Below are 17,068 nucleotides of genomic sequence, written 5' to 3'. Positions count from 1 at the left end.
ATCCCGGAAGTACTGATCTCTGACAACGGGACATCACTTTTCCAGCCAGGGCTTCACCAGGTTCATGAAAATGAATGAGATTCAACATATCAGAATGGCACCACACCATCCATTGTCGAACAGCCTAGTGGAGAGAGTGGTCCAGACTTTAAAAGTTGCTGTAAAGAAAGCATCCCGCAGCCTTAATAGACAACAAACTCTCCCAAATGTTACTTGATATCGGAGAAAACCCTCATACCATGATGGGAATAGTGCCTGCGGAGTTGCTCACGGGCAGACGACTCCACCTTTGATCTTCCTGAAACTGGTGATAGAAGAATGGAAACGCAGCAAGAAGCTCAAAGCGGAGGCCATGGCACCAGCAGCCATGGGAGACAATTGGAGGCAGGTGAAAAAGTACTGGCTGAAAAATTACGCCAAGGTTCCCGCAGGGTACAGTTGTGTCTGAGGGGGTCCGGCATCCAATAAAATATGCGTGGGTGAGGCCATCCAGTAAAAATCGTCTGGACCAGGTGTAGGCTTCCAAAGCCCAGTTCATGCCGAAGCCAGCTATGGCCAGCCGCCCACCACCCCGGACCGGGCTCTCCATCATTCGTATTTAGGATTTTGCAGCCGGAAATGAACAGGACACATGAAGCCACGGATACTCCTTTGCTTCCTGAGAATGGAGTGAACCAACACTCTGGCAGTCGCTTCATCAGAGAGGAGTGACTGTTCGATGTGCGCCACTCATGTCAGACACTGTCGGCGGAACCAGACCGGTGCCGAAACACGACAAGGGAGGCATGCGGGGCGTGAAGCACTGAGGTTCTTTGGACTTAACGTGGGAGGGGGTAACGACCTCATCGAAGCACATGAGGTTTGTCTCTTGGTGTCTCAGCTCCCTGATTGAGTTGATGATTGTCTGCTCAATCAGGGAGCCTTGCCTGTATATATGTTGAGGAGTGTCAGGGCTACTGACGATCTGGATTCTGACTTTGTACATGAAACACTTTTAAGAGTGGAACTAAGATTGTAAATAAAGGGAATCTGGTGAAGGGACAGCGGCCTCTGGGTAATTATTTCAACAATCAGACCTGACCCGTGATCCTGAGCAATGTGAGGTTGCAATTTTGCAAAGTGATACTCGGTGATTCACATGCGCAGGTAAAACATAAATCTGTTCCAGCAGAGAATCCGCCGAGGCCCTATCCCCTTTACACTCACGTACTTACCCCGATATCTCTGTAATACACACACCTTGGAACAGACACTAAGGGACAATATAGAATGGCCAGTTCACCGAACCTGCTCATATTTGGACTCTGGGGGAAAGCTGCAGGAAACCCACACTTACAAATTCCCCACAGCCACCCAACCCCATATTCGAAACTGGGACCCTGATGCTGTAAGACCGACAATATGAGGGATGAGGTCTCACCAATCACTGTATAATTAAGGCATAACATCCTTATTCGATGTTAAGTTCCTCTGATAATTAAACATATCTCTCCATCAGCCTTTTAACCCACTTTCTGAGCCTGTGTGCTAACGTCTTGCAACTTATGCACTGGAAGACCCAAATCCCTCTACAACTTGGGATTCTGCAGCTGTTCTTGGTCTAAGTAATATTCCCTTTTTGATTTTTCCTTCCAGAGAGAAGAACTTCACACTTTCCTACCTCACTCTCCACCTCCAGATTGTGCACACACACAACTCTTCTAGATCTATATTCAATCTCCTCATGCCCCCCTCACGATATGTTATCTTCCATACCTTTGTGTTAAGTGCGAATCTCGACCTCCGATCTTCACTGTCCTCAATTCAATCATCCATATAAGATGGAAAAATGTAACGTGCCAGCACAGACCTCGGACAGAATGCTGGAATCAATCATGCGATTGAAAAACTGAATATTTCCATTATAATATAAGGACGAACAAGATACTTACGGAAAAAGGTAACAGAGGCAGCATCACTTTGTGATGCGGAAAATAGGATTGAGAAATGTCTTGATGCTCACAGAGGCTGTAAGAATCAACGTGGACTAAAGGAGAATCACTCAACTATTGTACATAGCTCATAAACCCATGCCATTAAAAAACATGCCAGATAAAAGTTTGCTCACAAGACTGGTGGTAATACATTAGCAGCGAGAGAGGATAAAACATCTACCAGGAAACGGGAAATCCGGATAACTGCTCTCCAATTAGGACGATAAAACTATTGTTTTGCCGCTGTGATCAAATAAAGGTTCCTTAAGTATTCAGAAGGTCGATATATGACCAATGTTTTAGATGATGAGGCCGCGTGCATTGCACACAGTTGTGCTCACACTCACAAAGTGAGTAAGGGAAATGTGAGGAGGGCAGATGGGATATTAAAAGTGTCAGGGAATGTGCAGGAAATGTCATATTGAGTACAATCTGGGACAATTGTAGGTCATACACTGTCAGAAGAACAGAAACACGGGCTGTTGTTTAAATGCAGGGGGACTGCAGAAGATTGCAGTGGAGAAGAGCTTGTTTTTTTCATTCATGGATCAGGAAATGTCATCTTACATATACAGCAAAAAATGGAATGTTGGCCTTTACTCCAATAGGACTGCAGCTCACATCTCGGGAACTCCTGCTACAACAGGCCAGTGCATTGGTGAGGCCGCATCCAGAGTTGTTGCGGACAATTCCTCATATTTATCCAGTAATAAACTTGCATTGCAGGCAGTTCATAGAATTTACTCGGCTGTTTCCAGGCATGACGGAGTTGTCGTCTGAGAATAAACTGAATAATTTGCGCCCATACCAATGGGAGTTTAGAGGAAAGAGAGTGAATCTTACAGACACATGTCATATTCTGACCCTTTCAATGTCATCGGATATTGTCATTCATGGGACAACCAAGAATTACGGGAAACCGTTGCAAAATAACATGAGAAAACTTCAGATTCTGTGTGGATAAAAGTATAGAGTCCGAATGTCAATTTACCAATGATGACGAATAACAAATGTTCTTCGAGGAAAGATCAGTAAAGGTGATAAACACACTCTGATGTGGTGCAGGATGACCAGTGTCTGCTGAATTGGATATGGTGGCTGCGAGAATTCACCCCAAACAACGACAGATGTGCGTCATGTTGCTCATTGGAAAATGACCATCTTTGAGTGAATGCAGCTTCAAATTAGCACTCATGAGAAATGACGTGGAACTTTATTTCCAACTTAAAAACAGAGCTAAAAATAGGTCAGAACAACAGGGATTTAACACAGGTGGCGTCATCTGTTTGTTCAAAATTTCAAAAAACAATGAATAATGATGTAATTTCTACACCCCGTGGACATTCGCAGAGTATAAGTTAAAGACTTTCTGAAAACAACTCAAAGTTTATCAGAGGCAGATTTCCACAAGTATACAGAGAGATAGACCGCTACACGGAATACAATGCATCGTCCAATAGATTGGGTCGAGAAAGTATTCTATACGGTCATTGCTGTCGTTGGTGTTCCTGCACGGAAAATCAATCTGTGGCCACAATTCCGATGAATTATAAAGCGATTATTTCTTGAGTCCCACAGTGGGACTGTTGAACTAGATATCAGAACACGGAAAGTTTCTGAGGGAAAGTTATGATACAGGTATCTGTGATTGTGTGTTAGATTGGAACTAACTCGAGGGGACACTGACCATGCAAAATTTGGGCTCTGAGTCACAGGGAAATTGTGCTGATTGTGACTATCAGAACATGTGAGAATGGAACAGGAGTATTGCATTAGTACCTTCGCCACTATTCAATAAGATCACGAATGACATGACTTTTTCTCAATTCGAATCTCCTCCCGTCTGGCACTAACACTTTAGTCGTTTATTGATCAAATAAATCTACTAAAATCAGCATTGAATATATTGAGTGTCACAACAGCTACGGCTTTCTGAGGAACAGAGTCGACAGACAACTCACTTTCGGTGATTGATAGAAATAATCTCTAAACATCCCAAAACTAAGAGAGGACTCTTCTTTTGACTTGGGACCTCCATTTGTAGTCTCCCTTCCAAGAGGAGTCACCCACTTGGTACCCATCCTTTCAAGAGCCCTCAAGATCTCAAAAACATTAAAGTAAAATACCGCTGGTGCTGAAAAACAGGCATTGAAACAGCAAATGTGGAAACATCTCAACCAGTCTGGCAGCGATGGCACATTATCACATTGTTTGTGGGAGTGGAATGAGATGAGTTTGCTCAGCACAACAGGAGACCTACCGGGGAGAAGAGAAAAGCAGATTCAAGAATGAGGTTTTCCACGACTTGTGGAGAGTGGGGAATGGAAGCGGGAACAAGAGCCACGCGAGGATCTATCAGGGACAATATTGATCCAGACCCTGGTTCAGGGCCACTCGCTTACCAGGAAAGAGCAGGAAGAGGGATCCAGGGAAGTTTTGGGGAGTTTGAAATTAAAAGTGAGGAGGTGGGGAGGCTGCAGAAAGATTTAGACAGTTTAGGAGAGTGGTCCAAGAAGTGGCTGATGAAATTCAACGTGGGCAAGTGCGAGGTCGTACACTTTGGAAAAAAGAATAGAGGCATGGACTATTTTCTAAACGGTGACAAAATTCATAATGCTAAAGTGCAAAGGGACTTGGGAGTCCTAGTCCAGGATTCTCTAAAGGTAAACTTGCAGGTTGAGTCCGTAATTAAGAAAGCAAATGTAATGTTGTCATTTATCTCAAGAGGCTTGGAATACAAAAGCAGGGATGTACTTCTGAGGCTTTATAAAGCACTGGTTAGGCCCCATTTGGAGTACTGTGAGCAATTTTGGGCCCCACACCTCAGGAAGGACATACTGGCACTGGAGCGGGTCCAGCGGAGATTCACACGGATGATCCCAGGAATGGTAGGCCTGACATACGATGAACGTCTGAGGATCGTGGGATTATATTCATTGGAGTTTAGGAGGTTGAGGGGAGATCTGATAGAAACTTACAAGATAATGAACGGCTTAGATAGGATGGACGTAGGGAAGTTGTTTCCATTAACAGGGGAGACTAGGACGCGGGGGCACAGCCTTAGAATAAAAGGGAGTCACTTTAGAACAGAGATGAGGAGAACTTTCTTCAGCCAGAGAGTGGTGGGTCTGTGGAATTCATTGCCACAGAGGGCTGTGGAGGCCGAGACGTTGAGCGTCTTCAAGACAGAAATTGATAAATTCTTGATTTCTCGAGGAATTAAGGGCTATGGGGAGAGAGCGGGTAAATGGAGTTGAAATCAACCATGATTGAATGGTGGAGTGGACTCGATGGGCCGAATGGCCTTACTTCCGCTCCTATGTCTTATGGTCTTATGGTCTTAAAACAATTCCTGTCATCGCAGGAAAGTTCGAAGTTAAATGGTTGGTGATGGAGTTTACTTAGAGGTGGGGCCAGAACAGATGGTGAGACTTTCGTGTTATTTAAAGTTTTATTAATCCGACTGAAACTAATTAAAATAGGGAAGTAAATTCTTCATATTTCTAACATTATTAATGCAAGAAGTCAGGCTATTTATTTGGCAATATGTTTCAATGTTGATGAGGTTGATTAATATTTTTAGAATGTATCAATATTTGTAAGTGTTGTGGTTTATTAATGATGGTATGGTTTGTTGAAACTGTTGCTTTTATTAAAGTAGAAAGGAATAATGGCATTGAAAATTGTATATTGAGTCATTATGTTTACTCGCAGCAGTGTCCAAGTGATCAACTGCAATGAACAGTGAACAGCAGAAGCAGCACCTCTGGAATGGGCCATCATCATCTCAGGGATAATTCGGCCACAGTCAACGTTCATTCCCAGCAAAGGGAGAGGCAGAGAGAACAGTTGCAGAGCTCACTGTATCCCGAAAAAGACAGGGATTAAGCTCAATAAGAAAAAGTAAGAAAAAGTAAGGGGCCTGGAATGTGTTGCCGGGCAAGGTGGTGGAGGCGGACACACTGGGAACGTTTAAGACTTATCTAGACAGCTATATGAACGGAGTGGGAATGGAGGGATACAAAAGAGTGGTCTAGTTTGGACCGGGGAGCGGCGCGGGCTAATTGTTCTTTGTTTTTCGTTTCAAGGCTTCATTCTATGATCATCTTGCTGGTGCCAGTACAGAGCGAGACTGCGGATAGTTGGGAACCTGTCTCGGGGGCAGGGAATTCAGATGGTGTTCGAAAAGCAGAAGTGGAAATGAATAGGGTTGGGAAGCATTTTCTGATCAGGGCCAGTGTGATCTCCTGGACTCGTTTCGATCGCCTCAGGGGGTCGGAGAGGAATTTCCCAGATTTTTTTCCCCATATTGGCCCTGGGGTTTTCACTCTGGGTTTTTGCCTCTCCCTGGAGATCACATGGTCTGGAATGGGGGCGTGGGGGTGAGTAAATAGGTTGTGATGAACAAAGCATCGTAGCTGTGAGGGACAGCTCGGTGGATAGGATATTAGGATGTAGTTAGGCTGGAAAATTGGGCGGGAATCCTGGATTCAGGATTCAATCCTGGACCGGGGAGCGGCGCGGGCTTGGAGGGCCGAAGGGCCTGTTCCTGTGCTGTATTGTTCTTTGTTCTTTGTTCTAAATATGGAGGATGGGGTGTGGAATGGACTGCCTGCAGTGATAGTGGAGTCAGACACTTTAGGAACATTTAAGCGGTTATTGGATAGGCACATGGAGCACACCAGGATGATAGGGAGTGGGATAGCTTGATCTTGGTTTCAGATAAAGCTCGGCACAACATCGTGGGCCGAAGGGCCTGTTCTGTGCTGTACTGTTCTATGTTCTATGTTAACATGACGAAGGACCAGATTCACTGTCGAAAGAGAAGAGAACTTACAAACAAGTCAAATAAGAGAAGGAAAGAGAGAGCAGGATAAAATAATGGCTTCTTGCTGTAAGAGAATATCACAGTTTAGTTTGAATAACGGATAGTAAGAGGACGATTGGGACGAATGGTGGTGGTGGTGGTGGGGAGGTGGATGATTTATGATTGGCGATATAGGTCATAGTTACCATCAAATGAAGAGTCAACATTCACTTTTAAGAGGGGAGACTGCAAATCTCAAGTACCCAATACCAACCAAGCAATCCACCTATGGGACTCATGCATCCTCAGTTTGAATTCTTATCTGTAACTCTTCCCCTCCTCCATCACCCACCTCACTGTCAGTTCAAGAAGGCCGATCACCTTCTCAAAGGCAACATGGGCTTTCACACAAAGTGTTGGCCTTATCAGAGGCGTGCCTACGCCATGAAATAATATGTTAATCAGAGTTGCTGTGTCATTTCCATGTTCTGTTCCCTTCTCTGTCTACAGTTAATTTAATGGCGATTCTGGTCCTGCTCCGGGGGAAGTGTGACCTCTCCAGCTGCACCACTCGCTACCTGGTCGCCATGGCAGCCGGGGATCTGATGGTTATTATCTTTGAGATCATACTGCGGCGGTTCACCTTCTATTATTACCCACGGTGTTTCCTGGACTTGACACCCGTGTGCAGTGTAGTCAGTGTCCTTCGCCGTGCAGCAATAGACTGTTCTGTCTGGTTCACCGTCATGTTCACCTTTGATCGATTTATCGCCATTGGTTCCCAGAAGCTGAAAGCTAAATATTGCACCGAAAAAACTGCGGCTGTGGTTCTTGCAACAACAACCATTCTACTCTGTCTAAAAAATGTGCCTCGTTACTTTAGATATGAACCCAGTAAAGTAATCAACAATGTATCGTGGTACTGTAAAAATAAGAGAATCTATTTCACTGATCCTAGATGGCGGGGGTTCACTCACTTTTCAACAGCATTAACTCCAATGATCCCATTCGCAGTAATTCTGATCCTTAACGCTCTGATTTTCCGACGCATTTTAATGGCCAGCCGAGCTCGCAAGTCACTGAAGGGTCAGAGCAAGGGAGACAAACACAGTGACCCAGAGATGGAGAGTAGAAAGAAGTCTATTATTTTACTCTTTGCCATATCCAGCAACTTCATAATTCTGTGGTTATTCTATGTTTTATATATGCTCGGTGTGCTAGGACTCTTTTTAGATGGCAGTGGTTTTGGTATCTTTGAGTCAGTCGCCTATATGCTGCAGAGTTTAAGCTGCTGCACAAACACCTTTATTTATGTGGCCGCTCAGCCCAAATTCAGAACAGAGTTAAAGAAAATGCTGGAATATCCGTTTGTATCGATTGCTCAGTACATTGATTGAAACAACAGTTAAAATAAAATCCATAGAGACAGGAACATGGTGGCCTGTGAGCAGAGATATGACAGATATCCAGCTCAAGAAGAGCAAGATGTGACATGGGGGGAGGAGGTGAGGGGAATTGTCTGCAGGAATGAACTGCATTGGAGGGATGTGCGCGGCGCAGGGAGAGAGAGAGCAGAAGAACCAGAGCTCTACTTCTACAAGGAGGTCAGACAGGGTGAGGAGAAGCTGCGAAGGACAAGAGGTGAACTTGACCTAACCCAGAATAAAGAGATCAGAAACAACGTCTCTCCTGAATGTATTGATTTAAACAGTTCCTAAACTTGACAACTGCGGAAAGGGAGGTTGTTAATTTCTCATTTCAGGGTATCTCCTGGACCGAGGGGGGTTTTTAGCTGTCAGCATGTTCCCGTTTCTGCGATTCTGTTCTGTGAAGAGGACAAGTGTGTGGCTTTCTACATGACAGTAATGTTGCAGAAACAGAGAAAGGGAGAGAGGGAAAGACAGAGAAAAAGAATCAGGGAGAGAGATAGAAACGGCTGGATGTTGTGTGTTAGAGGCAGAGGGAGCGGTGAAAGCTTCGAGTGAGGTGTGGGGGGCCTAAATGGGGGAACAGGGTCTCCATTTAATTCTGAGGGTCCCGGGATTTCACTGTCCCAGCCTCACTCTGCCTCACTCTGTACCTCTGTATAAAAACTGACCACATTTAAAACGCACTCCACACTGTTGACTGCATCTTGTGGGATCTTGCTCACCACCAGGGGCTCCACTTTAAAAAAGCCATCATGCTTTTCATGAGGGACGTTTACCCTTTGAGGGACTGAAGGGATATATCCAGACTTGAGAAAATGCCCACTGATACAGAGGTGTGTGTGTGTGTGTGTGTGTGTGTGTGCTTGTCTGTTTGTCGGGCCGTGTGTCTTGGTGTGTTTTAATGTATGTGTGTGTGTCTGCGTGTGACAGTGTTTGTGTGTCTGTTTGTGTGCATGTGTCTATGTTTGTGCGTGCTGCACGTTGCTGTGTGTTTGTCTCAGTGTCAGTGTATGCATCACTGTGCGATTGTACTTGCGTGTGTTGGTGTGTGTGTGTGTGTGTGTGTGCGCACCTGTGTGTGCGTGTGAGCCCGCCTGTGTATGTGTCCCAGTATCTGTGTGTGTGCCTCAGTGTTGTGTCTCCATGTGTGTCTGTTTGTGTCTCAGTGCGTGTGTCTCAGTGTTTGTGTTTGTCTGTGTGCTTGTCTGTGTGCGTGTGTCTCTGTGAGTGCATCTCTATGCGTGTGACTGTGTGTGAGTGTGTGCGTTTTTCTAGGTGTGTTTTGTGTCTGTGTTCATGTGTTTGTGTGTGTGCATGCGTGTGTGTCTATGTCTCAGTTTATGTTTCTGTGTGTACAGCTTTATGTGTTCCGTGTGTTTGTGTGTATGTGTCTTGTTGTGTGTGCCTATATATATGTGTGTGTATGTGTGTGAGCGTGAGTGTATGTGTGTTAGTTTGTCTCAGTGCGTTTGTGTGTGCATGCATGTGTGCATGTGGGTGTGACGGGAGACAGAGTGAGGGAAGACAGTGAGGGGCGACTTTGAGGCATCGCACAGTGCGGGAATAATGCGAAGGGAAAAAGAGTGAGGGGGGAGAGAGTGAGATGGAGAGAGCAAGGCGGAATAGCGCAAGAGGAGGATAGAGCGACGGGTAAAGAGTGTAACTGGAAAAGAGTTGGGGAGAATGTGAGGGAAGAGAAAGTGAGGGGGAGAGTGAGTGAGTGGGAGAAGGGTTTTAGGGTGCGAAGGAATAGTGTGATAGGAGAGAGTAAGAGGGGGAAGGAATAAAGGAGTTGAGGGAGTGAGATACTGGGTAAGGGACGAGCAGATGGGAGAGAGATTGTTGAGGTGAGAGGGGAGTTAACAGAAAGCAGAATATACTGGCCAGTTTGAATTTAATCTCAATTCATGAATTCTAACTTTCTATCTGAAGGAATTCACATCTGAGGATTCCAGTTAAAAATCCCAGTGACTCTCCCACTGTGATGCTGCTGAAGATGCTGTATTTAGTAAGTGGAAGTATTATATCTCACAAAGTGCATATAAAAAATAAATCTCAGCCACGTGGAAAATAATATCAGCAAATAACATGCCACGTGGTGCAAGGTTCTTTCCAGCTGCTAACCCTCCAATCAGCTCGCACTGATGCCCAGATGTTGCAAGTGGACCTGATGGTTTCACCAAATGCCCAGATGTTGCAAGTGGACCTGATGGTTTCACCAAATGCACACCATATCTCCGTCCCTGTCGCTGTCTTCATCCAGCTCTATGTTCCCAAATGTGTAAAACAACCCACCATAGGCGACAGTAGCAAATTCAATAATTCAATTGATCACTGATTCCATCCAGCCCATGGTTCTTAAAACTGCACATCATACCATTTGAGCTGAGAATAGAGACGTCAATTTATCACTCTCTATGTCAGCCTCTCTCTCCTTCTGACACGTTGTGTCGTTAGACAGTTTTTGATTGCGTTCTATGTTTCACTTCACAGTTGCCTCGAATTTACTATATTTCTGCACTATCTCCCCAAATTCTTGTTAGCTGCATCCCGCTCTATCACAGCTCTCTATCTCATTATCGTCCTTCTCACAGTGTGTATGAAAGTGACTCACCCGTGACACTTGCACATCATTATATTGTTCAACTTCTAAGGCCACATGTCAGTTTCAAGTTTTGCTTCACTAAACTTCTGTTTTAACCTTGCATTTTCCAGCTGCTCCCTCTATGCTGCCTCACAGGCGAGGGACACGGGTTCTTTTCCTGGTTTGGGTTACTGTCTATGTGGAGTCTGCACGTTCTCCCTGCGCCTGCATGGTTTTCCTCCGGGTGCTCCGTTTCTCTCCCATAGCCCGAAAGACGTGCTGTTCGGTTCCTTGACTTCAAGAAGGCAGCTCATCGCCACAATCGCAAAGGCAATCGGCGACGGACAATATATGCTACCCGAGCCAGTGACATCTGGATCCCAGTAAATGATTTAAAAAAACCTCTCCAATGGACCCTCTCGCACAAACTCTCTTGCACAATTTCTGTCACAATACACTCTCTCTCACACACACACACGCTGTCCCACATACACAGTTATACAAATGTTCTCACATACACATTCTCATACTCACTCACTCGCGCACACACTCTATCCCTCACAGAGACTCACACAGACGCACTCATACACACATTCTCAGACTCATCGTCACTCAGTCACACACAGATTCTCTGTCACATAATCTCTCGCATGGTCTTCCTCTCACATATTTCTCACATACTCTCACAATCTCTTTCTTATGTACACCCACAACACCCTCATTCTTCCTCTCACACGCACTCTCTTCCATGCACGCTGTGTGTTTCTCAAACACACATCGATAACTCTGTGTTTTGCTCTCACATTTTCTCTCTTTATCTTATATCGACATTCTCACTCTCACCGACTCAGTCTCACAATATTATCCTCTCGCCTTTCCTCACGCACACTATCTCCCTCTTCATCGCTTCCTCTGTCATTCTCCCTAACACAGTCTCACAACCTTTATCCCTCAACCTTTCCTCTGTTATTATCGCATTCTGTTTAGCACCCACAGTCTCAGGGAATTTTTCACTCTCATGTTCCCTCCCACACGCTCTCTGTCAGTTGTTCTCCTTCTCTGTCACTCTCACATAATCTCACACACACTCTCTCACACACACTCTGCTTCTGTCTTTCTCCATCTCTCTCTCTCTGTGCACTCACTCACACATATATTTGCACACACAAACACCCCACTCACGTGCAATAATTGTTCCTCAGGATTAGAACATAGAACATAGAACATTACAGCGCAGAACAGGCCCTTCGGCCCACGATGTTGCACCGACCAGTTAAAAAAAAAACTGTGACCCTCCAACCTAAACCAATTTCTTTTCGTCCATGAACCTATCTACGGATCTCTTAAACGCCCCCAAACTAGGCGCATTTACTACTGATGCTGGCAGGGCATTCCAATCCCTCACCACCCTCTGGGTAAAGAACCTACCCCTGACATCGGTTCTATAACTACCCCCCCTCAATTTAAAGCCATGCCCCCTCGTGCTGGATTTCTCCATCAGAGGAAAAAGGCTATCACTATCCACCCTATCTAAACCTCTAATCATCTTATATGTTTCAATAAGATCCCCTCTTAGCCGCCGCCTTTCCAGCGAAAACAATCCCAAATCCCTCAGCCTCTCCTCATAGGATCTCCCCTCCATACCAGGCAACATCCTGGTAAACCTCCTCTGCACCCTCTCCAAAGCCTCCACATCCTTCCTGTAATGTGGGGACCAGAACTGCACACAGTACTCCAAGTGCGGCCGCACCAGAGTTGTGTACAGTTGCAACATAACGCTACGACTCCTAAATTCAATCCCCCTACCAATAAACGCCAAGACACCATATGCCTTCTTAACAACCTTATCTACTTGATTCCCAACTTTCAGGGATCTATGCACACATACACCTAGATCCCTCTGCTCCTCCACACTATTCAAAGTCCTCCCGTTAGCCCTATACTCAACACATCTGTTATTCCTACCAAAGTGAATTACCTCACACTTCTCCGCATTAAACTCCATCCGCCACCTCTCGGCCCAACTTTGCAACCTGTCTAAGTCTTCCTGCAAACTACGACACCCTTCCTCACTGTCTACCACACCACCGACTTTGGTGTCATCAGCAAATTTGCTAATCCACCCAACTATACCCTCATCCAGATCATTAATAAATATTACAAACAGCAGTGGCCTCAAAACAGATCCCTGAGGTACACCACTTGTAACCGCACTCCATGATGAATATTTACTATCAACCACCACCCTCTGTTTCCTATCCGCTAGCCAATTCCTGATCCAATTTCCTAGATTCTCGTCCTTTCTCTGCCCTGACCTGAACTCTGCTATTCGCTGTCGTGATACGAGCTCTGTAAGATTCAAATTGAAATAGAAAAGTGGGGTTTTCAACACTTTGCTGCTTGTCCAATCACAGCCTCCTTTCTCCACATATTTTCTTTATTTGTGGTCTAATTCTGTTGCAGGACAAATGACATAAAAAGAGAAAATTGCGGAGAAACTCTACAGATCTGCAGAGGCAGAAAGGGAGACCGGTGTTTGGATCAGATTTGACTTCTGCAGAGCTGAGCTGTCCAGCCATATTTATTAGGCTGAATACAAACAGTTCAGTGGCTAAATTTGGCCCATGGGCCATTAGTTGTCAAAGCCAGTTGTACAAAAATCTATGTTGGAACTGAACTAATGCCTCAATATTTAATGGATTGGTCAATTTTACCGGGATGTTTGTAAAATGCCAATAGAACTAACTTTCTCTCCATTCTTATTGAAGATCTCCAACAGAAACACAAGGAGACACTCCGGGTACAAACTGAAACACTGAGAGTGAACACTATCCTCATAAAGGAGAAGGTTAAGATTTTCGAGCTGGTTGGTCGATACGCTGAGCTCACTGTTATTTCTACTGTTCAAGATCGGACACTTGTCGAACATGAACTGCTGGCAAGAGGCCGAGTCCATGAAGAGTGGAGAGAGAAACATCTCCGGAAAGAACTGGAAAAAATCCGAACTGATCAATTGTTCCAGAGCAGCTTTTCCCAGAGAAAATTCAAATCTGGGAATTCAGCAGCAGTGAGCGGAGTGCCGGGAATTGGAAAAACAACAATGGTACAAAAGATTGTTTATGACTGGGCCACTGGGAAAATATACCCACACTTTCAATTTGTTTTCAATTTTAAATTCCGGGATTTGAACACTATTAACAGTAGAATAAATCTAAGGAATCTGATATTGGATCAGTATCCTTACTTTGGGAATATTCTGGGAGAGCTCTGGAAGAACCCAGAGGGATTGCTGTTTATATTCGATGGTTTGGATGAATTCAAGGACAGTATTGATTTTGCTGACAATCGGAGAAATACAGAACCTCAGTACATGTGCACAGATCCCGAATGCTGGTGTGAAGTGTCTGACATTGTGTACAGTTTAATACAGCACAAGCTGCTCCCAGGATGTTCAGTGTTAGTGACCAGCCGCCCCACTGCATTACATTTATTGGAAAAGGCTGACATCAGTATCTGGGCTGAAATCCTGGGATTTGTTGGTGATGAACGGAAGGAATATTTCAACAAGTTTTTTGAAGATCAGACGGTGGCAGCAGCTGTTTTCAAACACGTGGAGGAGAACGAGATCCTGTACACCATGTGTTACAACCCTTCCTACTGCTGGATCCTCGGTCTGTCACTGGGTCCCTTCTTTACACAAAGAGACAGGAAACGGCAGCAAGTTCCCAAGACCATCACCCAACTATATTCCTACTATATTTACAACATTCTGAAAAACCATGGCCGAGAGATTGAAAACCCCCGTGATGTGTTACTGAAGCTTGGTGAGATGGCCTTCACAGGAGTGTCCAAGAAGAAGATTGTGTTTAGAAATGAAGATTTGATTGAGTACAATCTACAATCTTCCCAGTTCCTGTCTGGGTTCCTGATGGAGCTTTTAGAGAGAGATGTTTCTGCCCAGAGTGTGGTTTACACATTCCCACACCTCACCATCCAAGAGTTTGTAGCTGCACTCACACAATTCCTGACTCCAGATCCCGGGGAGATCGGGAAACTCCTCAGTGAAGCCCACAGCAAGGAAGATGGGCGATTTGAGATATTTCTCCGTTTTGTTGCTGGTCTGTCCTCCCCACAGTCAGCTCGACCCCTGGTGGAGTTTCTGGGTCCATTTCTTCATCAAACAATCTGCCGAGTGATTGACTGGGTGAAGGAGAAGGTTGAAGGGCAGATTGGAGACTCACAGACTGAAACTGGGAAGAGGAAGCTCCTGAACACATTCCACTACCTGTTTGAGTCTCAGAATAAAGCACTGGCTCGGAACACAGTGGGATCTGTGGAAAAACTTTCATTTCGCGGATTGCGACTGACCCCGATTGACTGTGCGGTCCTGTCTCATGTCATTGGACTCTGTGATACAATAAAACACCTCGATCTAGAGGAATGCTACATTCAGTGTGAAGGGCTCCAGCGGCTGGGACCCGTTCTGCACAAACGTCAGGAGTTGAGGTAACTGTTTGGTCTCATAGCGGATATTTTCATTGCTGAGAAGCCATTTCCTTTGTTCCAAATAAAACAGAGACATGTTCAGTTGAGGAAGTCAAGAGGGAAACAATGTCCAATGGTCACAGAGAAAGCGCGGGAGAATGGCACAAAGTCATAAAGCTCATTTGAGAGCAGATGCAGACATGATGGGCCGATTGGCCTCCTTCTGAACCTGTAATAAATCTATGATTCTCTGATAAAACTACAGCGGTTCAAGAAGGCAGATTCTCGTGGGCAAATAGGCATCGGCAATAAATGTTGGCAAAACCAGCGATGATCACGTTCCTTGAGTGAATAAAAGCATTATTGGGATAAATTTTAAATAATTAGAGGTGTAAAGGCCTCGTTACAAATTTAAAAAAAGGATATTTCACTCTCCCAACAGAAACCATCTGATTATGTATGATGCTGGAAGGAAATTTGTTTCTCTTGTGTTCGGTACAGCTTACAGTTTGTGGCTAATTATTGTCAGGATTATTTTCCTGCACGCTGCCTCTGTTATGTATTATAGTTGGTGTGTGTTTTATCGGGACAGTGTCCTTTTATAAGTCATGTGATAACTGGTAACATCAGTCAGGGTCGCAGTGGAGGTTCAGTCTTGTATTAAACCTCACAGTGTGCAGTTGTGAAAAGAAACCTCCCTTAGGTTACAGCAGCCCACGCTGTTTCTGTTCCATGGTTCTGACTGCAGCCTCATAAAACCTGAATCACTCGCTGTGTTTAAAAAAAATAGCTTTATTCACACTGTATTTGCATCTTTTTCAAATCACTTTAAATCTTGTTGTTGATCCTTGTCCGAGCAGCAACATTTTGATTTGCTCCCTGTTCTCTCCAGCACCATCACTATTTTGAACATTTCTATCAAATGTCCTCTCAGCTTTCTTCCTTCCAAGGTGAGCAACCTCTCCTATCGATCCTCGTGTCTGAAGTTTCACATCCCTGTAGCCAATCTTTTAAACATGTTCAGTGCTCTCTCCAATGTGTTCTAAGCCTTCCTAAAGTATGACGCACTGAACTGAGATCTAACTGATGTCTTTTGCAGGTTCAGCACAGCCTCCTTGCTCTTGTACTCTATGCCCCTATTGACAATGTTATGATCCCAGCTGATTTCTGGACAGTCAGGTCGAAGAGTAGAAACCCGCTCAGTAAATCATAACTTTTATTTATTGTTTTATTATTTAGAAATGTAGATGAACAGAATAACAAGGTTGTCGATTAACTTTTAACAAAAGAATAAAACCTTTGTTAAAAAAATAACTGCAATGCACCACCCCATCTAACTTCACAGATGTCTGCAGATCTGTAAGGATGACACGAGTTACAAAATAGATCTTATGCTTTAATGTTCCCAGTAAGTACACAGTTAATGTAAACCAACAATCCACCTGTGGTTCAGATATACCACTCTCTGAAACTCAGTGACAGATGCCACCCAAAGTAACTTCAGTGGATTCTTCTTCAAATCCCCCCAAATGTTTGTAACAATGTGAGAAAACCCGTCTCACTGGGACTGATGCTTCCGCTCCAGAAGCTCCACTCGAGAAACAAAAAGCAGCTTTTGGAATCTTTTCAATGCTTTCTGTCAGGTGCCTTCACCAAGGATCCCTGTCCAATATTTCAATGTTTCCTTTCATTATTCCTCCATACTCAGCCGTGCCAACAGACACCAGCGCCTCATAGTCTGTATGAAGGTGTCACCAACTTTAGGAATATATCAGATATCTGGATTCTC

General features: G+C 44.6%; 1 protein-coding gene across 1 annotated transcript in view; it reads left to right on the top strand.

Moving 5' to 3' along the window:
- The first annotated feature begins 352 nt into the window (after positions 1–352).
- Positions 353–17,068, top strand: part of LOC144484372 (NACHT, LRR and PYD domains-containing protein 12-like) — a 71,849-nt gene continuing 55,133 nt past the window's right edge. The window contains exons 1-3 of the mRNA XM_078202894.1: positions 353–432; positions 2,233–2,327; positions 7,291–7,441. Coding sequence (XP_078059020.1) covers positions 353–432; positions 2,233–2,327; positions 7,291–7,441 — 326 coding nt within the window. The remainder of the gene's footprint in view (positions 433–2,232; positions 2,328–7,290; positions 7,442–17,068) is intronic.

This window comes from Mustelus asterias, unplaced genomic scaffold, assembly GCF_964213995.1.
Source record: "Mustelus asterias unplaced genomic scaffold, sMusAst1.hap1.1 HAP1_SCAFFOLD_102, whole genome shotgun sequence".
Classification (NCBI taxonomy): domain Eukaryota; kingdom Metazoa; phylum Chordata; class Chondrichthyes; order Carcharhiniformes; family Triakidae; genus Mustelus; species Mustelus asterias.
The sequence above is the reverse complement of the archived record's forward strand: the minus strand, read 5'-3'. Positions and strand labels throughout refer to the sequence as shown.